This window comes from Daldinia vernicosa (assembly GCF_022497035.1).
Source record: "Daldinia vernicosa strain CBS 139.73 unplaced genomic scaffold F5Y00scaffold_30, whole genome shotgun sequence".
In the NCBI taxonomy this organism is placed as follows: domain Eukaryota; kingdom Fungi; phylum Ascomycota; class Sordariomycetes; order Xylariales; family Hypoxylaceae; genus Daldinia; species Daldinia vernicosa.
The window spans coordinates 162,198-187,178 of NW_025953946.1; the positions used below are offsets into that span (position 1 = coordinate 162,198).

The following is a 24,981-nucleotide window of genomic DNA, read 5'->3' on the forward strand; positions in this document are numbered from 1 at the left end:
CTAAGACTCTCATATCAGATTTGTACCTTCCCCATAGAAGCTTCGAGAATCGGTTGAAGAGAAAGGGGTCCATTGGCTGGGGAGAGTGGGCTTGGGTGTTTGGCTGCAGGGTCTTCTGCCGCCCTCGGAACGATCCTTGCGACCCCTGTCCGTCTTTTCATCTCGGCTTACCAGGATTGACTTGTCCGCGCACAGTAGTACAGTAATAACAGCAGGTCTTAACGAACCGCCAACGATGATATCAATTTGAGGTTTGATGAGACTCATATCAGAGGAGATAAACGCCGGAGAAAAGAGACAACAGGATGGCAGGAGAGAGGAGAGTTTCAAGACCAACGCAGAAGACAGGATGTCAGTCTGTTGCCAGAGTGAGCGTTGCAATTTACGAGCACAACGCATTGTTCAGCCTCTCTAATTCTAAGCGTGTTGATGAGATTGGCCTGGCAGCCTGGTAGGATGCTACGTGAACAAGCGTTGCGGAGATATATGGCCATTCAGAACGCTGGACTTGTGTTGTAGACGCTGAACAACTTGTAAACAAACCCATGCCCCTCATTTTGAATTATTGGCCAACCGAACTCGGCCCCTCGAAGAGTTTGATCAACATGTATGGATATTGGTTAGAATTATAGAACAATAGAATAACAGTGGTTGATGTTGTTAAAGGACAGTGGTAGTGAGTGGTTGCTGGCAGGATGCGGGCAACGGGTAGGCAGGTAGGAAGTACTACGTAGTAGCACGTCGTAGTGGGGTGGCTGGAGTTTTCTGGAGTCCTGGTTATTGGAAAGTATTGTACCTAGGTACATATAGGTAGGTATTATGTCATGTATAATACATGACATAGTACATCCCATTTATACATGTACGTGTATACCTACATATGTCGTAACAATTCTAGGCTAAGCATACATATTCACAGGGACATGTACTGATAACCTCTGGTCAATGCACCGACCCGCTGACTGACCAAGTATTCGGGACTTCTTTTTTTTCTGGGTGTTTCTCCAAATTTCACAAATTTCAAATACCAGCCTGATGATTCTTATTCTTATTCAATAGACGCGAGCACACAGGCACATCACTATCTGCTTTTGTGCAAGTTGGCTGTGCGAGAAGGCGAAGGTACCGTGCTGTCCCTGTACATTGGATAAAAAAAAAAAAGTCTTGACAGGCTGATAAATCGTATCTTCCTTATTGTCTTGTCATCTTTCACAATTCTTACATCTTAAACCATCTTTTTGGTTTTGACCGTCCCTCATAACCTTTTAACCTTCTTTCGTCACCGCTGTGCTTTCCCACCAACGCGGCCTTCCTAGTGCCCCTCAAACTTAATTCGGGCATCTTCTAGTCACTCACTTACATTGAGGTTTACACCATTGCTGTTCTCCCAGCTCAGGTTTTTGCCCCAGTTCGACCGAAAAACGAGAGAAAAGAGTTGAACCAAAGAAAAGGTCCCTTTTCTCCTGCAGCCTGCGACTCGACCAGAGTTGGCCTAGTATCTAAAGGGAAGGGCTAGCACCGCGCGGCGGTGTGTCTTACAAGTCGGAATCACGGCGTAAGTGAATTTATTTTTATTTTATTTTTCAAGTTAAAGCAACAATTCATGCCAAATCCACTAGTAGTTGGTCAGTCCAGGAACGCACCACTGAGAGCGCTGTGGCTCTTTGCATGTCAAACGTCAATTGGTATAGCTTAACTTGGTGTTGCGAAATACGGATGACACTTTATTTCTAAGCTTTTCTTATTTCTTGGTCTTTGGGGAATTAACTAACCATTTTTTATTTTTTTCGCACTAGGGCCTACGGGGATCCAGCATCAAGCAGAAGGTTATCGAACAGCGGAAGAGCGTTTGAAGCGGGAACCATAGCGAATTATTATTACCTTGTCTTAGGTAATAATAGAGGTGTGGGAACTTTTTTTTCTTATCTACGTACCGCGCTTGACTAAAGCCGAAAACCTCCATTCCAAATGAAGGGCTTATTCAACTCGAAAAAATCCCCAAAGAAACAAACTGCAGGCGATAGCAGCGAATCTCACCACACCCCCAATTACCAAGACAAGCCACAGCCTCAAATTCCTCGCTCAGAGCAAACTTCTTCAGCTGTAAAACCTTCCATCAGCTCTACTAGATCGTCCCCCACCAAAAAGCCCTTGCGCCCCGCATCGCCTTCCCAGAGGGAGCAGCCTAAATCGCGGACCTCTCGCTCTTTTGCGAGACATTCAAGCGACCAAGGCTCTTCTTCGAGGCGAAGTAAAATCGATACTGATATTCATCCTTTGAATTTACCACCCGAGGAGCTCAAGCGCTTATCTGCTCAGTATAATTTGAACAGTAGGAATTCCGTCGACAAGATGGACAAGATGGATCTCGACAAAGATACCCCGGCCGTACCTCCGACCTCGCCACCTCCTGTACAAACCCAATCTTTTACTATCCCCGTCAACCCTTCTCCTACGAATGGAGTGAAGCAGGATGTGAACGATGAGGCGGAAGGCCCGGCTCCTCCGCCTCATAGGTCGAACCCTTCCAGTCCGGTTCCCACCGATGCGGAAGCGGCCGAGGCTCACAAGGCCGACGGAAATAGATTTTTCAAGCAGAAGGACTATGCACGAGCAATTGCTGAGTACACGAGTGGTATGCTCTTGCGAAATCACATCATATTGCGCTTTTGAAAACTGACACGTATACTAGCTATCCAGCTTATCCCTACCGAGCCTACATACCTTAGCAACCGTGCCGCGGCTCTCATGTCTGACCGCCAATATGAGGCTGCTCTGGACGACTGTGTTCGAGCTGTGGACCTAGACCCCCATAACCCTAAGTACCTGTTACGTTTGGCCCGGATTTACACCAGTTTAGGACGTCCTGAGGAGGCAATGATTACTTTTGGCCGTATCCAGCCTCCTGCTTCTGCCAAGGATATGGCTGCCGCTAGGGAAATGCAGCATCACGTCAGAGCAGCCCAGGATGCCCTTGACCGCGCCATATCTGGCTCCATGGTTTTACACGCTTTGGACCAGGCTGAGAAGTTGCTTGGACCCGGGGCGAGCAAGCCTAGAAAATGGCAACTGATGCGAGGCAATGCATATCTCAAAATGGGAGGTGCTAATTCATTAGGAGAAGCGCAGAACGTAGCAATGTCTATTCTAAGGCAGAACAATCTGGACCCGGAAGCATTAGTGTTACGGGGACGTGCACTATATGCCCAAGGAGAGAATGATAAGGCCATCACGCATTTCCGAAAGGCGCTCAGTTGTGATCCCGACTTCAAGGAAGGTGTGAAATGGCTTAGAACTGTTCAGAGGTTGGACAGGATGAAGGAGGAGGGCAATGCGGAGTATAAGGCTGGACGGTGGCAGGCTGCTTTCGACAAGTACTCAGCTGCTCTGGAGGTTGATCCCTCCAACCGAGGCACCAACTCGAAGCTGTACCAAAATCGGGCCCTCTGCCGACTTAAGCTGAAGCAATTCGCCGAGGCGATTGCCGATTGCGACGAAGCTTTCAACTTGGACCCTTCGTACATCAAGGCCCGGAAGACAAAGGCTAACGCATTGGGTCAAGCGGAGCGGTGGGAGGATGCCGTTCGCGAGTGGAAATCGATCCAGGAGTTAGATCCTGAAGATCGAAGCATCGCCAAGGAAATTCGCAGGGCGGAGCTAGAGCTTAAGAAGAGCCAGCGTAAAGACTACTACAAGATTCTCGGTGTCGGTAAAGATGCCGACGAGGCCGCTATCAAGAAAGCTTATCGCAAGCTTGCTATCAGGCACCACCCGGACAAGAACCCCAACGACGACGCGGCCGCTGAACGTTTCAAGGATATCGGCGAAGCTTACGAGACCTTGAGCGACCCTCAGTACGTATCAGCTCCTCATTCCTAATCCTTCTTTCACTAATAATCTTGCAGGAAGCGTGCTCGCTACGACAGCGGAGACGATCTGATTGACCCCTCCGACATGTTTGGTGGTGGCATGGGTGGTGGTATGGGCGGCGGCATCGACCCGGAGATCCTCTTCAGCATGATGAACGGTGGTGCCTCTTTCGGCGGGCCAGGCTTCGGTGGTGGTGGTGGCTATGGTGGTCGCACGCGTCCTCAGGGTTTCCCAAGTGGATTCCACTTTGGTTGACAATCCAAGCCTGGCGAGGATATCAATGGCGATTCTGATTATGATCGAGACGTTAGCTCCGAGAGTGAGCGGGCACCTTGGGGCCAGTTTGAGCAGGGGTCTTCCCACGGAGTGACTTTAGACGAGAGGATTACTCAATTCCGCTGGTCCTTGATAGCAATGGCGTGCGCGTTCGTGTTCCTCCCGCTGGAATTGGCCACGACGTTGCTTGTGTTGTATATCTGCGGTGTGCTAGCGAGGTCATCGGGCACGATACGCGGGATCCTGTAAAGAAGTAGGGACTTAGGGATAGACGCTTCATCATCGCCGGCGTTAGGGGGATCATATTGAAAGCCATTTACGTGGTGTCCTATCTCAGATGCCCTAGAGAACGGGCGACTACTTAGGACTACAGCATAGGAACGAGCAAGGGACTGCTCGCTAAAAAAAAAACACACACAGAACTAATGATAGATACACCTCAATGAATAGGCATGAACCGGATTACTTTGTTTGTTTTTTGTTTTTAGGCGATGCATTTACTTTATATTTTTTCATATGCCGTGTATATGAGTCTCAATGCCAGCGCGTCATGATAGGTGCATTTCGATTCGATGTTTTGAATTCCATGGTTAGATACCCGCTTTAACAGCAGTACATGTGATATTACCTACAATTTACAGTTAAGTTCAGCGTACATAGACGTACATACATACCTACATACATCCTACATACCTACGTAGGTAGGTAACTTAGTATATCCCCTATATCCTGGTGACCGGTAACCGAGCCAGGCATTGGAGAAGGTCCGGCTGCCGGGGCTAAAATAGGATGTTACCTTGTTGAGATTCCACCTGCAACCCATATACCTAGGTGGTAGGTACGAACCCACCTATAACCTAGGTACCTAACGTACCACCGAAGCTACTTCCGACTTCAACCAACTTCAACTTCAACTTCAACTTTGTTAGCTAAGGTTTCTTAGCAACAATATTTATAATTGTTAACCACTTTATATAGGAAAATGTAACCACATTCGTTATAGTGTATTACAATATAGTATATTAAACCCAATCGATCAACCCCGACCTTTCCGAGCATCCCTCCACATCATCTCGCGCGCGCGCAACCAACCCGGCCGACCCCTCCGTAACCCCAGCATCATCTATACGCCACCAATCTCACCAGCATCACCACCAACCAGCGCAGGGAATCTTGGTACCATGGCGCGGTCTCGCATTCTCTGGCGTTTCTTGCCCTTCAGCCGCACGGCGACGCCGCTGCAGGCTACGACGTATCTCCTCGGTATCGCGCTCTTCAGCATTTCCTTCCTCGTCTTCCTTAACTCGGCTGTCTCGTTTGTCATCACGGACCTGCTGGGCGTGAAGACGGGCGTCGGCGACATCGTCGGTACCCTAGGCTTTGTCGACGAGGTCGTTGCGCTCGTAGCTTGCCCGGCTTGGGGCCTGGTTAGCGATCGTCTGGGCGTGCGCTGGGTCGCCGTCCTGGGGTACGGGATTATTGCTATCAGCCTGTTCTGCTTCGTCCAGGCCCGCGATGTGTATCCTGATTTAGTCATTGCGCGGATCGCGTTTGCGCTGGGCGCTACGGCTGCGGCGACTATGGTTACGGCTATTTTGCCTGTGCTGACGAGTGACGAGAAGGTGGGTGCGGATAGCGAGGATGGGTATGACGGTGCGGATGGAGGGGACGGGGATGCTGCGAGTGCTGGTAGCGCGGGCTCGAGCAGGAAGTCGAGTCATCATCAGAGGGATAGCGTGGCTATGAGCCTCGAGAGCGACGCTACGATTACTCCCGAGATATTTACCCAGAATCTATCGCGTAATCGGAGGGGCAGCGATGATTCGGGGGACTCCTCTGACACATATGGCAGCGTTGAGAGTAAAGGTGGCAGACCATCAGCTCTCGCAGGATATGTAGGCTTGTTTACAGGCTGCGGGGCTTTGGTCGCTCTATCTCTTTTCCTACCGCTGCCGACACGATTTTCCAGGAAAGAGGGCGTCACGCCCGCGCAGGCCATCACGCACAGTTTCTATGTCGTTAGCGCCGTCGCACTGGTCGTGGCCGTCTTCGTATTCTTCGGCCTCCGCGGTCTACACGGCGAGGAAGGGAAGGGATGGCGCATGCTTCTTGGTTTGCGCAGGCCACAAGACGCTGCGGGACCCAATGGTTCCTCTACAGGAATTTCCTCTTCGTCGCCCAAACCGCTCCCATATCATAAGCTTTTGATCTCATCGCTTCGCCTTGGTGCGACGGACCCGCACATTGCACTGGGATATCTGGGGGGCTTCGTGGCGCGTGCGAGCACCGTCGCCATCTCGCTTTTCATACCGCTCTATGTGAACGCATTCTTCATCGGCAACGGGTACTGCCGTGGCTCGCCGAATGACCCGTCGCCCGACCTGAAAAAGGAATGCCGCGCTGCGTATGTCTTAGCCTCGATTTTGACTGGTGTTGCGCAGCTAGCCGCTCTATTGTGCGCGCCTATATTCGGGTATGTCAGCAGGAAGAGCGACGGGGTCAATCTACCCCTTGTATTCGCCTCCCTGCTTGGTTTCGTGGGATGGATCGCGTTCCCGCGACTCCAGAGCCCCGAGTACGCTAACGTGAGCGACCGCGGCGGAAGCCCGGCTGTCTTCTTGGTGATGATACTCGTCGGCATCAGCCAGATCGGCGCCATCGTGTGTAGCCTCGGGTCCCTAGGCCGTGGCGTTCTGGCTGCCGACGTACCTGTTATATCTAATGACGAGGAAGGGAATGGGATCCCGCGCTCCAACGACGACGCCGAGACAGACGCCCTTCTGGGGCAAGAAGCTGGTGGAAGCAGCAGCAGCAGCAGTGATGTTAGTCCCAGACGAAAGGAAGGGACACTAGTATCCCGTGTGCAACTGAAAGGCTCTATCGCGGGCGTTTACTCGTGGTGCGGCGGCGCTGCGATTCTGCTCCTGACTAAACTGGGGGGTTACCTGTTCGACGTGGCGTCCCGCGGGGCCCCGTTTTACATGATGGCTGTCTTCAACGGCATATTGTTTGTCGCGAGCATAGCCATTGGGATTATCGTGAGGAGAAGTAAGCATACGAGTAGTAGGTCGTTGAGTTTTTGAAAAAGGAATACATAGGGCTAAAAGGAGTAGAAACGGAAAGGGGTGTAGTAGAATCCCTACGTTAGGTAACTTTTGCTATATAGTAGTACTGTGGTGAGGTGAGGTGAGCGGTTTTCTCGCATTGTAAAATAGGTAATCACGGTGGTCTAACTGTTTCATATACTCGTCCTACCTAGTGTTTGGTTTTGCATCATGGCGAGTTAACTAGGCACCTAAGGTCGTCTCTAAAACGGGATTCAATTTCGGCCTTGCATTTTCTTTGCGGTAAGGTTAGTTATATATAATCGGTTATCTAGCAAGTCCTAAGAAACAAGTCATTCTAGCGAAGAAGTGGTTGGATGTCCTCTCCTAATAAATTAATAGTATAGACTCGATACGAGCGCTAGGCGTAAAGGTACGATGGATAGAACTGTATAGGATACTCTATTGAGTGACGATCTAACTTTTAGCAGGATAGCGTTTGAGCGTATATCTCAAAAGATCAAGATGTAATTATATTACGGATACCCTTTGCCTTTCTCTATTCTCTACCTACATGGGGCGTAACTCATCTCATCTCTCACACGCCGGCCAGCTAGTTCAACACAGGCGGTTGATTCAGAGCCATCCTCTTAGCTACAGATCCGTACTTAGCCTGCCAGGCATAGAAATACACTAGCGCAGCAAACGGCTGACCCAAGATGGTGAAGGAGACCCAGAAGATACAGTTGCCGATGAGTCGGCCATGCGGGCCCTTCATCTTGGAGAACGGCCGCGTGAACCATATCAGCGGGATCTGGACGATCATCCCCATAAATGCGACTCCTATATTATTATTAAGTTAGCGCGTGTCCTGCTTGAAGCATCGGATTGTGGAAGAAAGGGGGGGAAATACATACCTATGGGATTCTTGGTTGGGATACCGACTAGAAGTTCGTGTAGTATAGCTGAGACGAAGAACACGGCGATACTGGCTAGCTGCATGCTCCAGCCCCTGCCTATCAAGGGCGAGAAGATGTGCCTCTTCATGAACTGGTAGACGGGCTTGTTCCAGAGCCGCCAGTAGTCTCCCAGGCCAGCCGAGTTCCACCAGTCGTCGTAGAAAGACCGGTCTCCGAATCGCATAATCTCTGCTAGCGCGTTAAGAGCCGATTGGAACAGAGCAAAGAAGCCAGCCAGCCAGATGACAAGCGAGATTGTGGACAGCTTTAGAAGCCGCTCGACAATCGATACTAGGTCCAGGTGGTCTATCTTGTCAAGCGAGTTCCATAGGACCGGGGCTGCATACTGGGCGCTGCAGAACCATATGAAGACGCTCAGACAGACCAATTCGCTGAGTCGCTTAACGACGAAGAGCCATCTGATATTCTTTGATCGAGGGTATACCGGCTGGTAGACGAGCGTCGGGGCCCACCAAAAGTAGGTCAGATTGCTCATCGTGATATTCTGGGGATACGGGCATTGTGCATATATTTCAGGGAGGATAGCCAATTCGCCTTTGACCGGGTGGAGATACGCATGACGAAGATCCCTATTCGTAAGTGCGTATGACAAGACCTTCATATAGACGATAATGACATGAAGTTCCGTTATAGTACCAATTAGGGGGTGGTAGATGTGGAAATAGACGACCCAGCTGTGGACGGCTAGAGCCAGAGTGGCGTTTAGGAGATGAGCAGTCCTAATAATCTTCCACTTGGACTCGAAGTTGGCCTGTTGGTCTTCGGTCGGGCTTGCGGTCCCTCCTTTGCTAGCAGATTGGGCTCGCGAGATGCGTGCCTGCTTAGCGGCGTACCATTCGAACGAGTAGGCAATGAAGAGGTGGCAAGGAACTAGTATATAGAGAAGGAAGCCAAGGAGGACATCCTGACGGCGGAAATCGTGGCATGTTATACATATCAAGTTCCCGTACTAGTTACCGTTTATGTAAGTGAGGGTTTGACCGGTGATATCCAGCTGTTTGCTAACCTTTTGCATGTTCTCTATTACCAACCGTAGATTTCCCACCACTGGAAAGAGTCAGCATGTTCCCGTCTCTACGGTAAGACGGCTGAGAGGTTATATTATACCTAGCACGATAACCATCAAATTTCTAAACCCTAGGAAACTCGGAGTGGCCGTTGTGTCATGGCTTAGTGTGGACGGTCTCGACTCGGAATGAACCGCGGTAACATGTCTATATTTCCTAAAAGCATACGACTTCTTTTCTCCATTTGTATGTTCATTGGGGACCTCGACTGTGGCGCTGGAGGCGGGCTCTTTCGTAGTGTCGTTTCGTCGAGCAGTTACCGTCCTCGTGGGGGTCTCGAGACTTGTACTAGTAGCCGAGTCCATGATGGGTCTTGTATAATCGTAATGGACTACGTCTATGCTAGTAAGAAGGTTTCGCCGTGAGGGCACATCTATGTAGGAGTTCTCGGGAGAAAGCTTTAGAGCGGTTGGGGAGCTAACGGGAAACTGGTTAACTACACAGTTATCAGCGAGAGTTTCGCAGAAATCTATCTAGCCCTCTTCTATAGCCTCGGACCGACAGCACCACCTCATGATAGGCGCAATCCTTTGTGAGAATGGCTAAGACATGGTCTCGGTTAAAATTCGTATCGTGATGCGCTTTCGGCCTGGTATAAGAGCAAGAGTGATGTAATACCTTGGATGTGAGGAGGTGGTCCCGTTACGCATATGTACCTAGAAAATATCTAGAGAGGGGAATGTGGCATCTTGCAGTACGTTGTCGAATAGATCAATTGGAATGTAGCCACAAATGTGAAAAATAATAGGTAATATGTAGAAAAAGATGTATGCATGTATGTATGCATGTATGTCTAATTAGAGACATGTCATGATTAATATGTATTTGAAGGCAGACCACGGGAGTCCCTGGTCGAACTTTAAGCCTATTTTAGTCCTCCAAGGGAAAGCCGTACCGAGCTGCGAGTTGAACCAATGGGTTAGTATCGCCATCATTGCATCCATCAGAGACCCTGTCGATCGAGGTTCTGTGGGGACAAGGAGTGTTATCCTTCTGTCGCATTGGATATTGAAAGAAGAGCCACTTGATTAGTGGGGAAAGATAACTATAGATATTATCTTAATTACATAGAAGAAGAAAAATCAGTCGGCCGAGAGCTGGGCCAGCATTAATGTAACATCAATTGGCATGTGAAAGAAAGAAAGAAGGAAATTCATTCTCGTCAGTTTGGTAAGACAGGCGACGCCAAATTCGTAGCTTCCTACCTAAGGCTAGGATCGTACAAGTGCAAGTTCCGACACTTCCATCCATCGAAGATGTAAAAGCCCCACTAAAAGTGGCTACTCCCCGAACGAACAGGCTGCCCGACAGGTACATAGTGCACTGTGGCTTAACTTAGCTTCAGCCGCAGCCTTCCGTTGTGGCGCAAGCTTCCCTTGTCGAAATTACCTGCAAGACGTTCATTGTTCGCGTCTTTACATGTAGAAGGTAGTCCCTCATCCCAAGCTCACCCAATCATCAATAATTTTAATCGACCACGACACATAACTCTAAATACCGAATTCACTAAATCTACTCATAATATTTGATTTCTCACGCGAATGTAGCTATAGCCGACTATGGCATACGATCCCCGTGGCGATCATGGCGCGCCGGGCGGAGGTCATGAAGCTGGCAACTTCGTAAGGGCCAGAGGTCGACGTGAGTATTTTGATAATATATTACACTCTTCCCTCAAGCTATTGGCCTCCTTTATTTGGCTTGTTTCGTATTTGATAACCGCTGTTAAGATTTAAATGGGTATTTGATTTAACTAGCCGACACATCTGTTGAGCCTACTCATTTTCATCTGTGTCCATTGGCGTATTAATGCTTTATATAGGCCCTGTCACCGATTACGGCTCTACGGTTGCTCATTGGATGCGCAATCGCCAGCCACGATTCAAAGGCGCCTTCAGAGGCGAGGTCGAACGGCCTAGTGCTAGCTACATCGTTGACGTGAGTTGGGCGCCGATGACACTTTGGTTAAGCAAACTAAACCATATATAGATGCTCCCACCCCTGGCAAGAGTTACTAATCCTGCCGACTCTGTCCCTACAAAACATCTTCATTCGTCTTTGAATAAGATCAAACACCCAGTCAATGTTGTACGATGGACTCCGGAAGGGCGTCGATTATTAACCGCCTCCAGCAGTGGCGAGTTTACGCTATGGAACGGTACTGGATTCAACTTTGAGACTATTATGCAAGCTCACGATGTTGCTATCCGGGCCTTGGCTTACTCGCACAGTGACGACTGGTTAATATCAGCTGATCATGATGGTATTATTAAATATTGGCAGCCTAACTTTAACAATGTGCAAGTAATCCAGGGCCATCACGACCCTATCCGGGATCTTGCTTTCAGCCCTAACGACTCTAAATTTGTTACGGCATCTGATGACTCCTCTCTCAAGATCTTTGATTTTGCTGGTGGTGTTGCCGAGTCAACACTACAAGGCCATGGCTGGGATGCCAAAAGCTGCGACTGGCATCCTACAAAGGGACTGATCGTTTCGGGATCAAAGGACCATCTCGTCAAGCTCTGGGACCCTAGAACTCAGCGTTGCCTAACCACCCTCCATGGTCATAAGAATACCATTACTAAGACATCATTCGAGCGTGTCATGGGCTGGTGTCTTGCGACTTCAGCGCGAGACCAAACAGCGAGGATATTTGATATACGAATGATGCGAGATATATGTCTTCTTAGAGGTCACGAGAAAGATATTTCTACTCTTGCTTGGCATCCAATTCACTCGAATCTGCTCAGCACCGGAGGTAACGAGGGCTCTTTGTTCCACTATATACTAGATGAGCCGAATACCCCGGCAGGACAGGCCATCAGCACGGCAGTTTACGAGAGCCCAGATCCGTTGACAGCACCTGCGCAGTCCATATATCCAACGCACAAGGTCCCCTATGCCCATGACTTCGCAATTTGGTCCCTTGACTGGCATCCTCTCGGCCACATCTTGGCTTCGGGCTCGAACGATCGTATTACTCGGTTCTGGTCCCGTGCCCGGCCTGGCGAGACAGATATCTTCCAAGATAGATATCATATTGGTGAGGCGGCTGCGGAAGCTCAAGGAACTTGGGATCGACGCGGCGGTCGTCGTCAACGTCAAGAGGAAGAAGAACAGGAACTTGAGGATGAGGCAGAAGGTTTGGTTGATCAGAAGATGCCGCTTAGGCAGCCGGCATCTGCATTTCCAGGTCTCCCCGGCCTCTCCTTGCCAGCTAACGGCATTCCTCCTCCGCCTCCTCAAATTCCCGGAGTCGGTGCTATGTCTGCGCCAGCTACAGTACCACCTCTACCGTTCCCAATCCCTGGCGCGGTTGGCGCTCCACCTCCACCGCTCCCAGGTGGTTTAGATCCGAATAACCCAGCCGACTTTGCCAAGATAGCGGAGATGATGCAGAAAGCCGGCCTACCTCCTCCACCACCTCCCAACATGCTTCCACCAGGTTTATTTCCGCCTCCGAATTTCCCAATGCCACCCGGGTTTCCACCTCCTCCACCTTTTGCACAGACAAGTGCTGAAATGCAGGCTACCGACAGCAACGGTCGGAGAAGAGCACCCCTCCCCAGTCAGGAAGAAAGCCTACGAATGGAACAGAAAAAGGGGAATTATACTAGAGTGCGTTAGTAACCGTCGAGCTCTATCCCCAGTACCTTATAAAAACCTACTTCCATAATTTCTACCGCGTTCAGCTATTCAGGGTACCCAGCTCGAGCGGGTCAGAGATTTCGCTGGTCGACGAAAGGCAACGGCCCATTCGATAGGTACGAGCAAGAGTGAGCTCATACTCAGCGGAGTGATCAGAAGCAAGCACCTGAAAAAATACAGAAGGTAGAACATTAAGTCATTAATCTGACTGGCTTAGAATACGTCAGAATTTAACTAAGGAGGTCGGGGTTGATAGATAGGGCAATTTCTTCTTTGTTCAAGGACGTCCCGATTCAATGATGTACAATTGACAACATTACTGCATATTTCGGGAGTAGAGCGTGTACGATGAGCATGGACGATGCCCCTTGGCCAAAAGGGCGGATACCCCAGGCGTTGAAGGCGTTGTTGGGAGAGTTTAGCTAGGTTGCGGAAAGGAATAGCGATAAATTTCACGATAACACGTCTATATCTGTTCGCACCTCACCTCGCTAACATATCCAGACGAGATGGCAGTGCCAACTCTAGGTCCTCGTAATGTTCGTATGCTCTTATTTATTGGCATGAGACTTTATAATTTCCTTAGACGCATCGAATAGTACATGTACATGTAGTCGCTCTTAAGTATAGTAGAGTGTGGTTAGAATCCAGTAAAGATAATGATATGCTATTTCAAGTTATGCTATGCTATGCTATATATTCCTCGTTTCAAAACTTTCCAATAAGCTAATCTACTACCCGCCACTTGCCAAGAGGAGGAGGCGTATTCGATTTCCTCGTTGAAAGTTTGTGTGTAGAAAGCAGAAAGCAGTAAAGCTATTGGAACGAATCAACCCCCAAACGCCACGACTCGCCCCGTCCCAAAAAGAAGGGGAGACAAATGCAAATGCAAATGCAATGATCAAGGTAGAACCGTGCGTCCCAATAAAGTTACATGTATGTGCATATTGATCTTTATCTAGCTCGCTCTAATTTCTAACCGCGAATTCTACATGCATGAGATATGTACGTTAGGTTAGGTTAGGTAGTCTTGCGTGCGTTAGATACGTACATCATCATAAGCCCCGTTTAATTCTTTGAAAAAAAAAAAAGTTAAAAGTAGAGTAGTTCCGCGGAACGGAAAGACATTACTAGTAACCAAGGATATCGCGAGTCGAATAGTTATGGCGATAGTTACCGAAATAAATAAACATCTGTCTGTCCGTCCTAGCGCTTCGCGACGGCGGAAGAAGAAGCGCCCTGCTGGGACTTCGCAAACGCCTTTTGCCGGTTGGCGTAGTCTTTGATGACGAGGGCGCAGGGGGCTTCGGTGCAGAGGCGCCTGCGGCGCTGGGCGGGGAGCTTGGTGGCGAATTCGAGGCCGCTGGCGCGCTCGACGGCCTCGACGGGGACCTCGAAGTCTGTTAGGGGTTTGTCGTTGGGGATGGGGGCGTTGGGCAGCACGAAGGCGCCGAGGGCTACGTTGCCGCCGACGGCTCCGTCCTCGGCGAATATGACCTTGTAGAAGTGCGTCGGGACGGCGACGTTGGGCGGGTTGCCGATGACTTCGTACCGCACGTACCACTTGTTGTCTGTCGGGTCGCGCTTGGGCAGGTATAGCGGGCCCGTGACGACGCGCACGCTGGGATACCGCGACGTCAGGCCCCGGCAGAAGTCCTCGAAGTGCGCCCAGTAGTCCCGGTTGAAGCCCTCGCCGACCTGCGGGCACATGTTGGTCAGGAAGAAGGTCTCGTCCATGGCGGCTTGGCCCCAGCGCGCGTCGGCCGCGGGGACCTGGTGGCCCCGGTCGTAGCCCGAGCGGAAGTAGTCCTTTAGCCGCGCGCGGAACTTTTCGGGCACGGCCTCGTCTTCTAGGAATGTGCTGTGCTTGCGGTCGCCGTCTCGGATTGCTAGCGACGCTGGCGTGATGTGCTCTGCTACCCAGTGCGGGTTACGCAGTCGGCGGTCGAACGAAGAGATTAGCGCTTGCCGCGTCGCGATGTCGGCTACCGGGCCCGGGAAGCCATATTCGAAGAGGCCGGCCGGGTCGACGGGTCCAAGGTTCGCGGCGGCGGGGGCCGAGGTCGACAGGCCCGTCTGCGCGGTTTGTTGGTTCGGGGGAGTAAATATTTGCTTAGCTGGGATGGGGATCGGTGCGGAGCCTCCTGCCGTAGGTGAGGCCGAGGAGGTAGTCGTCGTTACGGATATAGTCTTGCTTTCGAGATTACGGTCTGATCGTAACGCGTACATAGTAGCTGTAATGGCGGCGCCGGCTCCTGCGCTTGCCGCTGCGATAACTGCTAACGTAGTTTTTGACATGGTGGGCAAAAAAGGCGGGCTCCCTCTCTAGGAAGCTAGTCGGTACTCTTTTGAGTTTTATACGAAGGAAGGAAGGAAGGAATATTTGCGATGAAAGAGGCCGAACGGGCGGTGTGGAAGTCAGGCGCGGTTGTGTGTGAGCAATATGCGGCTCACGAGGGGAGTGTTGCAGGCGCCCGCGTGGTGGTGAGGCGTGCAGCAAATGTCTTAGACGGGATCTTGGAAATTTTGAGATTTTCAGCCTCGAGGTAGCGTTGACGAGGTGGGGGGGGGGGGGATTTCTCTTATCGATAGACTAAGTGGGACGCGATGATTGGCTAAGATGGGGGGCTTGTTTTCTGGATTGTACATAGTGCAAGGTACCGAGGTGAGCACAGACCAACAGTTTATTTTAGTCAACCCGTTCCTCGTGCAGCTCGTGGCACCGGATGCACCTGTCAACTTTACATACATGCTAATGTTCCCTTCAGCCCTAAAACCAAAGATGGATTTACCTCTATCACATGGCAGAGTACCTACATCTTGAGTACCATCCATGCTGATGATTTGTGAGATTTAATACGAAGTACGAAGTACCAATAGCTCTTCGATACCTCTCAATTTCGAACCATGACGTCACCTAACTTAGAGTCTTAGATACCTGCCTAACATACAACCCCGTGCTGGCAAATCAAATGATATTCTTCAACGAATATAAACGATCTGATTTGTTATTTACAGGCACGTTACATTCGTCGTCGGAATCGAACCGAAGATACAAGAGACAAGTACGTAATATACAAGAAGATGTTAGGCGTAGTTACTGATATATTCTATTCGTTACTTGGTAGTTAGAGGTATTCTCATACGTCTATCTAACACTGGCTGACTGCATTGTGGTCGTTTATCAGTCTATATAAGTCTATATCCAAAAACGTCATTTCTAAGGGTATACGCAAAACCACCAAGCTATTATTTCCTCGGCTATCACGGTTCTTCCTTCAAAAACCAATACTTGATCACATGGGACTCATGTTCCCTATATTGTTCCAGTCAAATTTCAACTCAAGCCCTGTGCTCGGGATTCTCCATCAGCTCGTGGCTTTCCTCATGCCGGCTTGTTTCGCTGCTTCTCTCAAGACGAACGCTGCTTGCGTTCTGCTTCGCCTCGTGGATCTGTCTAAGGCCCTGCTCAACCAGCGAGGGTACCTCGGAAAGTTCATCCTTCTCAGCTAACGCATATGAAGGTCCGTATTTCTTCAACGCGCTCTCGAATTTAAGATACTCGATCCCTTGGTGGATCAGTTGAACAATAGTGACGGCAAGCAATATGGTAGCAGTCGTCTGGCCAAAATCCCACCTGTTCTCATCCTCGCCCTCCAGGTACGGGTAGTTTTCCATTCGCAACTTGATCATCATGTAGAGGTGTACCGGAAATTGTAGCGCGCTGAGTAGCAGCAGATGTTTCCGGAATTTCACCGAGGCAAACAGGGAACCGAACATGACGAGTAAAAGCCATACCGCCGTGATCGCTACGTATGCCTTATCGGTGTTTGGATGGTCAGCTCCCGGTACTGCGAGACCTGTCGTTATATAGCAGTGGCCAGCCTCTTCTGCGGTAAGCGACCATTCATCTAATCGGACTTCGAGGAAGATGGTAAGTCCTAAAAACAAGACGGCAAAAGCGTATGAAACGCGGAAGCGACCGGTCCAGTAAGCCGGGAATATCTTATGATGGGGTCGCGATTTAAGCGATTTAGCTCTCATGAAGGTCCAGCAGACAAGCGCCGCTGCATTTGAAACGCTGTGTACGAAATAGAGTAAGTGAACGAACTTGCTAAAAGATGCCATGAATGATCAAGTTTTGAATTTCTTACCCGACGAAACTAACAGTGTCGTAAACCAAGTGTAGATGATATAAGTCGATTTCCTTTCCATGTGCAAGTGCCGTACCGATAAGTGCGATTCCTTTATATAAACCGTAAGCCCAAACTACCTAATGTATAGGTAGGGAAGAAATAAGCATAGCTATGAAAGAGTGTACCAGTGATCATTTGCAAATCGTTTCCAACCATTAATATTTCAGTTACGAATCCGAGTCGTTTCTTCTCGTTCGCACGTTGCGCGGTGCCCTCTTCACCTTGGACTTCGAGACGGCCGAATTTTGTTAGGAAAAACGCCCAGATGGACAATACTAGCGAGATTAAAGCTTGCACGCTGAAACCGATTAAGACCTATACGCGTTGGGTGGGCGTTAGAATTGACAAGATTCGAAATCCAAAAACGGGAGCGCGTTGATCTCACTCCGTAGCCCGCAATATCGGGCATGGCCTCGCCGACTTTCTCACATTGCGTCGGTTCTCCGTGTAATTCGGGCAACTCAGATGCTTCCATATCTTAATCGTACGTAGGTATTAGTGAAGACTCTTGGCGAAGGTTATGTACTCGTAGGGCTGAAGAAATCGAGCTGCCAAGTTGCCAAGCGGGCTCTCAATTGGCGATATAAGAGGCCAAGAAGCAATTATCTCAGGCCAAGCTTTCTTGAAAGTCAGTTCTTAGATAGATATTTGTATCCCATCCCTTCGGACTAATATATGTGTGCCGAAGAGCCTAACCCGTGGTGCATTGGACCCTCATCTCATGCACGGTACTTGGGTAGAGATCCTATGTAAAGCTGAGCTGGCAGGGTCTATCAGGCTGCGCCGCATATCATCCGCATATCATCATGTAAGCCACTACGTTTTGACGAATGACGACTCTTTGCGAAGATCCAATCTTTTTCAGCTGTCGCATGTTTTGAATCCAAGTTGCATTGACTACGTATAAGTGGTTTTTAACCCGTATGAATTCGTTTGCACGGGCTCTGCGGTTTGGTTATCTCTGCTAGCCATCCCCGTTATAGGAAAGATATTCTGAAAATCACTGGTCTTTATTTAGCCTTACCGTCTTTTACTTTCGGAGGATCTCTCTAGCCTTGTTAGGAATATAAACCGAAGGAAGTACTTGAGTGGAATATCCGTTATTAAGGCTGTTTACTACCTGGGTAGCTGTTGTCTATTGTCGCAGGATATTTAAAGATAGGATCCCGCCCCGTTTCTCGTTCTCGTTCTCGTTAGCTTGTACCAGCTATACAAAGCCACATTTTCATCTCTTAACAAATAGAGAGACGACTGGATATGCAGACTTGCCTTCTCGCCCAATAGGCTTGCTCTATGTAAGGAGCCAAACAAAATAGTATCAACGGCCTCTGTTTTGAATAACTGGTATTTGTTGCGGATAGCAAAATCTCGAGATTATTTCGTATATTCTAATAATCAGATGATAGATATATAGGTAGATAGGCAAGTTCACAGTAGGCGAGGTCATATCAAATTGGCTTAGAAGTGTGGTGTTGGTATTACTGAGTCGATGGAGTCGGCATATGGCATGAATGACGACGGAGAGCGGTTCGTCGAAGTCGAGTAACTGATAGGTTCGGATATCGTGTTATTTCGTCATGCCAAAAAGAAAGAGAAAAATACTAAAAGATGAGATGTCCATGGCAAATATAAGCTTGAAAAGGATATTTCTCCAGTAGCCGTAGACATGCGCTATTCGTGTAGAGGAGTGCCAAGGTGATGAGTAGTAAGTAGTAAGAAAATCGGTCGCACGACGTCTTATTTATATTATTGCATCCTAGGTATCTACCTAAGCACATAAACGCCTTACATATCTGTACGTATACCTCTGACCTACATGCATGTATCCGATTTATCTATTGTAAGCGCCACGATGAGACTACCTTGAGGTTAAGGTGTTCCACTTTTGGACACTTACACAGATCCATCGTATACGCCCGGTTACACAAAGTTCTTGACTCCCCTCTATCGTGATACAAGCTAAGCAGGGCTAATCCGATTTGACAAGTTTTACGTATAGCTAAGACGAGTGCCGGACAAACTTTGAGTTTATAAGGAACAGCTTATAAGGAACGTTAAGCGGGTTGGAGTATGTCGGAGACCGGACTACACCGCTTAAAACGTGTATCACATGTAGGTCCGTCAAGGTTCTCCCTTATCCTGCCGTGTCCAGACTATCTATATTTCGCAGCCTTAGCTCAACCCAATAAGCATCGTTAAGTTGCCGCGTATGAAGAACTTTCTCTTGGTCACCTGGTAGACGAAAAGCAAAAGTCGGAGACCCCAACTAGACTCTACTACGTACACTGAGGTAGGGTTATCGTTCATAACTCTCTCCGGTGTCCACCGCGGGAACCAACATTAGTGTATGTAGTTCAGACAGGCCGACCGACAGGGTCCCAACACTCAAACCTGAATCCCTAGGTACCTTGAGTGGGGTTATGAAACAAACCGTCGACGTGACTTTTACTTGTACGTTTCTGAGGTTTACGCAAGGTTGAATGAGATTGCCAGACAATGTGAATACCTATACCTAGGTTAGTTGTCTTGCTCAACTTGTCAACTTGGAATATGACAACTCTACTAAAATGATGTCCAAGTACTTAATGATTAAAAGGCTCTCAAAAGGGATGGAACGTAAAAGATAGAGCCTCAAGTTTCAGCTTTAAAGCCTCATCTCGAGTTGGAAAGGTTGAGCAATAACTTATAAGTAACGACCTTGAGGGCAGGAGGGCAGGAGGGTTACCCCAAACTTATGTACATAGTATATGTGGAACCTGGAGTTCCCTTACTGCCTTATTACTAAGGGTCAAACAAAGATTGGCCATCAAGGTACCCGTCAACGCATGGCTTGGCAAAGCTTGGCACATCATCATAGGCCTTCTACCCAATCAGATGCTGCACAAAAGCAGCCTCTGTCCCTTCCCGCATTGTTACATCTGTAGGTCGGTAGCCACTTCTACGGATCTGCCTACATCTTAAATACACAAGCTAAATAGAAAGAACTTTCCGTCTAACACATCACATCACATCGCATCACTTACAAAGTTATTGTTATTGCTATTGCTATTATTTTCTTCTTCCTTCTATATATATATAAACCCGCTCCAAATTCTTGCTTCTTTCCGCTTTGTTGAAAATAACTAGAGAGTCTTGTTACTACGCCACCCTAAAACGGAACTTATCAGACTGCCGAAAGCGTCTCCAAATCTGCCAGCCTCATCAACATTATCAGATCATCGGAACCCATACCACTCTCAACTCCATGTTCTCATAATCTACCAGGTATTCGTTTAAAGCTCGAGGGAGGAAAGGCGACGGCGTGGTGTGATATATCTAACGTCTAACGTCAATTTTGGCCCATCATCCATCATGGAGGTCGCCGAGTTGGACAATGATACGAGGGGTTGGATCTTGTGCCTAGTGAGCGGCGTTGGTGTGTGACCTTAAGCATCAACCATATGGATTGTGCGACTTTCGCTGGTACACTGACTGACTTGTTGAATTCATATAGCATGCGTGATAGGATCCTCTATCATCTGCGTCGATGAAATCGTCCGGCTCTTCCCCGGCAAAAAGGATTTTCGAATACAAGACAGCAATACCTTTCTCGCCTGCTCGCTGAGCTTGAGCTTTGGCGTCATGGTAAGACTTAGTTAGCATCGTTTATTTCAGTTCGAAATATGCTGATATCGTATATTCTAGTTGTTCATGTCGCTGTACAGTATGTTACCTGAATCGAAGGACTACTTTAAGAAGGGAGGCTATTCAGAGCAGGCGTCGGGCTTCGCCGTGATGGCCTGCTTTGTAAGCGGATTCGTGGGTATTCAAGTATTATCGAGATTATTTCACCGGCTCATACCTTCGCATGTCGTCGACTGTGACCATAGCCACGATGATCATGCTTTAGACAGCCATCATACCCATGCAGACGGCTTCAGCCGAAGGCTATCTTCACATGCCTCCCATGCTCGAAGCATCGGCAGACGCAATCATTTCACAAATGCCCATATTGACGGCCCAAAGCCTCTAGTGAGCGAAAACGGACACGCTAGTGAGATTACGCCGCTTCTACAGACAGACACCTCCAACGAGATATATCGTGCCCGACCACTGAGGAGGGCAGAGACCGAGAACCCCACAAATGCTCACTCACCTACAGCCTTGCGTGCCCCTCGCAGTCGAACGCTGACGTCGGACAGGCGACCTTCGATGTTGCAGAAGAGAGTTATGTCCTTTGTGAAAGACACCAAGCCCAATTGCGATGAGGCTGGCCCTTGCTACGGATACTCAGATCCCTGTGGACAAGAATGTTTCAAGCACCTCAGTAGTCGATCCGCACCCCTATCCCGAGCGCCTACTTTACTTCGTTCTCCTACCGTAGGACATACCGAACCGCGTATCGATACGGTAGATGAGGACGGCGATCTTGATACTTCATCTACCGTAAGTCCTACGTGTCGGATGAGTCGTGTGCATTCGCGTGATGTTCACCACGAACATGAAGACGAACACCACTCTGAGATCCTGGAAGACGTTGAGGCCCAGCATCATCATCACGTTCCCGAGAACGCCTTTCTGTCCATCGGCCTTCAGACCTCTATCGCGATCGCTCTACATAAATTCCCCGAAGGCTTCATCACTTACGCAACGAATCATGCAAACCCTTCCCTTGGTTTCAACGTATTTCTGGCACTGTTTGTGCATAATATCTCCGAAGGGTTTGCACTTGCATTACCGCTCTATATGGCCCTAAATAACAGATTCCGTGCCATGCTGTGGGCTTCCGTATTGGGTGGTCTAAGCCAACCATTAGGAGCAAGCATCGCGGTGCTGTGGTTTAAATTGGCCCAGCACACGAATATAACGCCCGACGCTGTGGCGTACGGCTGCCTGTTCGCTATTACAGCAGGCATCATGGCTAGCGTGGCCCTGCAGCTGTTCGTCGAGAGTCTGAGCCTCAACCACAACCAGAATTTGAGCATTTTATTCGCCTTCTTGGGTATGACGCTTCTGGGAATCAGCAATGCCTTCACTGCACACGCCCATTGATTGTAATATGCGCCTCTCCGCCCCCTAATTGGGCAAAGGCGGAGAGGAAACGGACGGCATGCGTCATTAATCGCCGTCTTTTCTTTATTTTAAGGCTACAGGATGGAAATAGGCCAGGGTATCACAATTAATTTTGCAAGCATCATGCGCGGCGTCCTCGGAGTTTTTACGGATATGAGTGATGCCAGGCACGAAACTCATAATTCAAAAGGGTAACCAGTCGAAATCGCAACTTACATGCCCAGGCTCGCAGGGAAGCGGGAAAGGAGAGGAACTATCAGTGTATACCTACCATAAGGCTAAGGCAGAGTGTTGCATACGTTAGCTTTTTTTAGTATACGGTGGCCAAAGTAGCAACAGCTTGAATCGAAAGGCTTGTTTCTTCTTGCTTACCATACAGGTAGCTAGGTAGCTAGTTAGGTATATATATATTCATTACGCCCCGCCGTATTCCGAACTTAACAGCTTAACGTACGACTCTCCTTATTACCACTTCGTGCTTCTCTTCGCTGGTTTCTCTTCTCCCACCGCCATCACAATCTGCTCTGTTCCCTCTCCTGTCCCGGCGTCAAAGCACCGCTCATCAAAAACTCTCCGCCGTTCCTCTCTTCCGGCCGCGGGTATCCATGCAACACCATCTCCCTCCCGCCGGCAGTCCCCCACCACGCAACGCCGACAGCCGCACGTTCCACGTCCATCTCGCCGTTGACCAAGACATCCCAGAAGCGGCGACGAACACCGTCGCGCAGACGCGGGTCCTCTATCGCGTTCATGGTCTCGGCGGCGCGCGTGAGCCACTCCTCGAGCGCGTGCAGCGGGACGTGGGGTAGCGCATCGACAAGGGCCAGGACGAGAGCCGATTGTTCCGAGACGGGGTCCTCGGACGAAGCCGCGGCCTGCTGTTCGCTCGGCGGCAGGGGAACTGTGGATGCGCCTTGGACGGCGCGGAAGCGTAGGGTTTCGAGGAGGGCTTCGGCGAGGTCGGGGTGCGAGGCGGAGATGGGGAAGGGAGGGCTGGAGATCTGCATGACGGTGCGGAAGGCGAGGCGGAATTGCCGGGGGGAGATGCGGGAGGGGAAGGAGGATAGTAGGGCGTCGACGTAGAAGGGGATGAGGGAGGCGGCGAGGGCGCTGTGTTGTGGACATGAGAGGGACGAGAGGACGGCTGAGTGTGCCGCTTCGAAGAGCTCGAGGGTTAGTGAGGATGGAGGAGTGTTGGCTGGACTGGCGAGCCAGGAGGTGGATGGAGTCAGGTAGGCCGTTGCGGGTGTGACGATTAGGTCCTCGCACGCACGTGTTGGCAGCGAGAGTGGGAGGTGCTCCGCTGTGTTGAGGTAGAAGAGGGCTTGGGCTTGGATTACCGGGGATGGCACTACGTTGCTTGTCTGTGGTGATGGCGGTTGTGTATCTCGAAGGAAAGACACGCAAGCATCCGGATAGCGTGTGATAATATCGAGCGATGTGAGGTAAGTGAATGTGTAGACTTGGAACGAACTCGCACCTTGGCGCGTAGATATAAAGGACAAGTTTCGCAGTATGTGCAGCGTTCTCGCAGCCGTAGCTGCCGCCATCGCGTCGTTCCTAAGGTACGGGTCTAACAGGGACCGCCCAACAATAGCTTGAATTGTCGCGGCCACAGCGTATAGGATCTTCTTGAACAGCTGCCATAGAATTGGCCAGGGGCCTAGAAGCGTCTCGGACGAGAGAGCTGTAGATTCGACGGTCAAGTCGATGGTAGAAAGTGGACAATGAGTCCATTTATTTAGTAGGGCCGCCGTAAACCCAAGAAGTGCTTCGTGAGCTTGGAGGACGATATTGGGATCCGTCGCCTGTTGAACAGCAAACGACGCGAGCCGCGAAAGGGGGCCCATATTCTGTGCTAGGGGCCGAGATTCGAGTTTTTGAATCCTAGCAGCGGATGGCGAATCGGGTTGCCACTTTATCGTCGGTCCTGGTACGATATCGTTCGCGATGGGTGAAATGAAGTCGCCGTGTTGGAGGCCTTCTTCTCCGAGCATCGCCTCGACTACGGCCGGTAGGAGCGCATTCCCATCCAGGATTTGTTTAGCTGATTCGTGTAAGAGGGGGAACGCAAATGTCAAGGCCAGGACAACAGCGCCACGCCCTAACGGCCCCGTCCTCGCAGGTTCTTGGAGCGCTAGGTTGGCGGCTGTAACGACGGCCTGTTCAAGCGTCGACCGTAAACTCCGAGATAAGGACCTTCTATCGTCTCCTTCCATGCCCATCAGGATACCTGTTAACACCAGCACATGTTGCCATCTACTCGACCTATCATCCATTCCCTTCGCTATCGCGCGTGCCCAATCCTCGCTAGAAACGCCGCTGCCAACAGGTGGTCGTCCGCGCGGGAGAGTCGCATTTTCTAATTCGTTCCGCCGCACGTGTATCGAGGCGGTGTTGTATATGCTTATGATACGTAGACAAGTGCGTAGGCCGTCGGGAGATTGCCATATCGCGCGAGCTGTAAGTAAGTGTGAGGTAAGTAGAGAGAGGTTGAGAGGATTGTTGAGGCTGGTGAGAAGCGATGTGGTGGTCGCGAAGATCTTGTCCGTCTCGGTTGGATTAGGAGCGTTTTGGTAGGCCCGTAGGACCGTTGCCAGTAATCGATCGCCCGGCATTGTTTCGCGTCTCGATTTTATATTTTCGTGTGGCAGTTAGTTATCCTACATAATGAAACGGTTCTTTTTCCACGTCATTGTTTGTCGAGATAAAATTACCAAAGTCTAAAGTTTGGAGATTGGAGATTGAAATTCCGAGGGATCGTTGTTGCTGCTCAGTACCCGCGTACGGGTTACGGGTTATGTAAGCCGATCAGCTCCAACTTTTACCGAGGCACGACGTCAAC

General features: G+C 49.7%; 8 protein-coding genes across 8 annotated transcripts; 4 read left to right on the top strand and 4 right to left on the bottom strand.

Moving 5' to 3' along the window:
• The first annotated feature begins 1,533 nt into the window (after positions 1-1,533).
• Positions 1,534-4,706, top strand: F5Y00DRAFT_240013 (uncharacterized protein). Its single transcript, XM_048008164.1, has 3 exons — positions 1,534-2,635; positions 2,693-3,854; positions 3,906-4,706. The coding sequence occupies exons 1-3, from the start codon at positions 1,969-1,971 to the stop codon at positions 4,123-4,125; spliced, it is 2,049 nt and encodes a 682-aa protein (XP_047863834.1). The 5' UTR covers positions 1,534-1,968; the 3' UTR covers positions 4,126-4,706.
• A 348-nt stretch (positions 4,707-5,054) lies between these two features.
• F5Y00DRAFT_240014 (uncharacterized protein) lies at positions 5,055-7,713 on the top strand. The gene is made up of 2 exons (XM_048008165.1): positions 5,055-7,623; positions 7,682-7,713. The coding sequence occupies exon 1, from the start codon at positions 5,328-5,330 to the stop codon at positions 7,227-7,229; it is 1,902 nt and encodes a 633-aa protein (XP_047863835.1). The 5' UTR covers positions 5,055-5,327; the 3' UTR covers positions 7,230-7,623; positions 7,682-7,713.
• F5Y00DRAFT_107246 (MBOAT, membrane-bound O-acyltransferase family-domain-containing protein) lies at positions 7,631-9,794 on the bottom strand. Its single transcript, XM_048003866.1, has 4 exons — positions 9,278-9,794; positions 9,177-9,217; positions 8,108-9,119; positions 7,631-8,033 (listed from the first exon to the last, which is right to left on the bottom strand). The coding sequence occupies exons 1-4, from the start codon at positions 9,540-9,542 to the stop codon at positions 7,804-7,806; spliced, it is 1,548 nt and encodes a 515-aa protein (XP_047863836.1). The 5' UTR covers positions 9,543-9,794; the 3' UTR covers positions 7,631-7,803.
• Positions 9,795-11,097: 1,303 nt separating this feature from the next.
• F5Y00DRAFT_253696 (WD40 repeat-like protein) lies at positions 11,098-12,867 on the top strand (the record flags this gene model as incomplete). Its single annotated transcript, XM_048010084.1, has 2 exons — positions 11,098-11,175; positions 11,227-12,867. 2 exons carry the CDS (start codon positions 11,098-11,100, stop codon positions 12,865-12,867), a joined length of 1,719 nt encoding a protein of 572 aa, XP_047863837.1.
• A 672-nt stretch (positions 12,868-13,539) lies between these two features.
• On the bottom strand, positions 13,540-15,419 carry F5Y00DRAFT_240021 (uncharacterized protein). Its single transcript, XM_048008166.1, has 2 exons — positions 13,940-15,419; positions 13,540-13,876 (listed from the first exon to the last, which is right to left on the bottom strand). Exon 1 carries the CDS (start codon positions 15,184-15,186, stop codon positions 14,095-14,097), a length of 1,092 nt encoding a protein of 363 aa, XP_047863838.1. The 5' UTR covers positions 15,187-15,419; the 3' UTR covers positions 13,540-13,876; positions 13,940-14,094.
• An 811-nt stretch (positions 15,420-16,230) lies between these two features.
• Positions 16,231-17,559, bottom strand: F5Y00DRAFT_263080 (uncharacterized protein; the record flags this gene model as incomplete). The annotated part of the gene is made up of 4 exons (XM_048011475.1): positions 16,231-16,969; positions 17,043-17,133; positions 17,210-17,399; positions 17,470-17,559. The coding sequence occupies 4 exons, from the start codon at positions 17,557-17,559 to the stop codon at positions 16,231-16,233; spliced, it is 1,110 nt and encodes a 369-aa protein (XP_047863839.1).
• Positions 17,560-19,989: 2,430 nt separating this feature from the next.
• F5Y00DRAFT_240028 (Zinc/iron permease) lies at positions 19,990-22,471 on the top strand. The gene is made up of 3 exons (XM_048008167.1): positions 19,990-20,499; positions 20,578-20,708; positions 20,769-22,471. Exons 1-3 carry the CDS (start codon positions 20,436-20,438, stop codon positions 22,113-22,115), a joined length of 1,542 nt encoding a protein of 513 aa, XP_047863840.1. The 5' UTR covers positions 19,990-20,435; the 3' UTR covers positions 22,116-22,471.
• Positions 22,472-24,926, bottom strand: F5Y00DRAFT_240029 (peroxin 8). Its single transcript, XM_048008168.1, has one exon. The coding sequence runs from the start codon at positions 24,752-24,754 to the stop codon at positions 22,649-22,651; it is 2,106 nt and encodes a 701-aa protein (XP_047863841.1). The 5' UTR covers positions 24,755-24,926; the 3' UTR covers positions 22,472-22,648.
• Between the last annotated feature and the right edge of the window lie 55 nt (positions 24,927-24,981).

Excerpts from the sequence above, each read along its gene's own strand:
- F5Y00DRAFT_240021 (XM_048008166.1), bottom strand. The coding sequence starts at position 15,186 with ATGTCAAAAACTACGTTAGCAGTTATCGCAGCGGCAAGCGCAGGAGCC.
- F5Y00DRAFT_240029 (XM_048008168.1), bottom strand. The coding sequence starts at position 24,754 with ATGCCGGGCGATCGATTACTGGCAACGGTCCTACGGGCCTACCAAAAC.
- F5Y00DRAFT_240013 (XM_048008164.1), top strand. The coding sequence starts at position 1,969 with ATGAAGGGCTTATTCAACTCGAAAAAATCCCCAAAGAAACAAACTGCA. Across the intron at positions 2,636-2,692 it reads AATTGCTGAGTACACGAGTG|CTATCCAGCTTATCCCTACC; the intron begins GTATGCTCTTGC and ends CACGTATACTAG. Across the intron at positions 3,855-3,905 it reads GAGACCTTGAGCGACCCTCA|GAAGCGTGCTCGCTACGACA; the intron begins GTACGTATCAGC and ends ATAATCTTGCAG.
- F5Y00DRAFT_240028 (XM_048008167.1), top strand. The coding sequence starts at position 20,436 with ATGGAGGTCGCCGAGTTGGACAATGATACGAGGGGTTGGATCTTGTGC. Across the intron at positions 20,500-20,577 it reads GTGCCTAGTGAGCGGCGTTG|CATGCGTGATAGGATCCTCT; the intron begins GTGTGTGACCTT and ends GAATTCATATAG. Across the intron at positions 20,709-20,768 it reads GCTTGAGCTTTGGCGTCATG|TTGTTCATGTCGCTGTACAG; the intron begins GTAAGACTTAGT and ends CGTATATTCTAG.
- F5Y00DRAFT_107246 (XM_048003866.1), bottom strand. The coding sequence starts at position 9,542 with ATGGACTCGGCTACTAGTACAAGTCTCGAGACCCCCACGAGGACGGTA. Across the intron at positions 9,218-9,277 it reads TTTGATGGTTATCGTGCTAG|TGGTGGGAAATCTACGGTTG; the intron begins GTATAATATAAC and ends GACTCTTTCCAG. Across the intron at positions 8,034-8,107 it reads CCCAACCAAGAATCCCATAG|GAGTCGCATTTATGGGGATG; the intron begins GTATGTATTTCC and ends ATAATAATATAG.
- F5Y00DRAFT_240014 (XM_048008165.1), top strand. The coding sequence starts at position 5,328 with ATGGCGCGGTCTCGCATTCTCTGGCGTTTCTTGCCCTTCAGCCGCACG.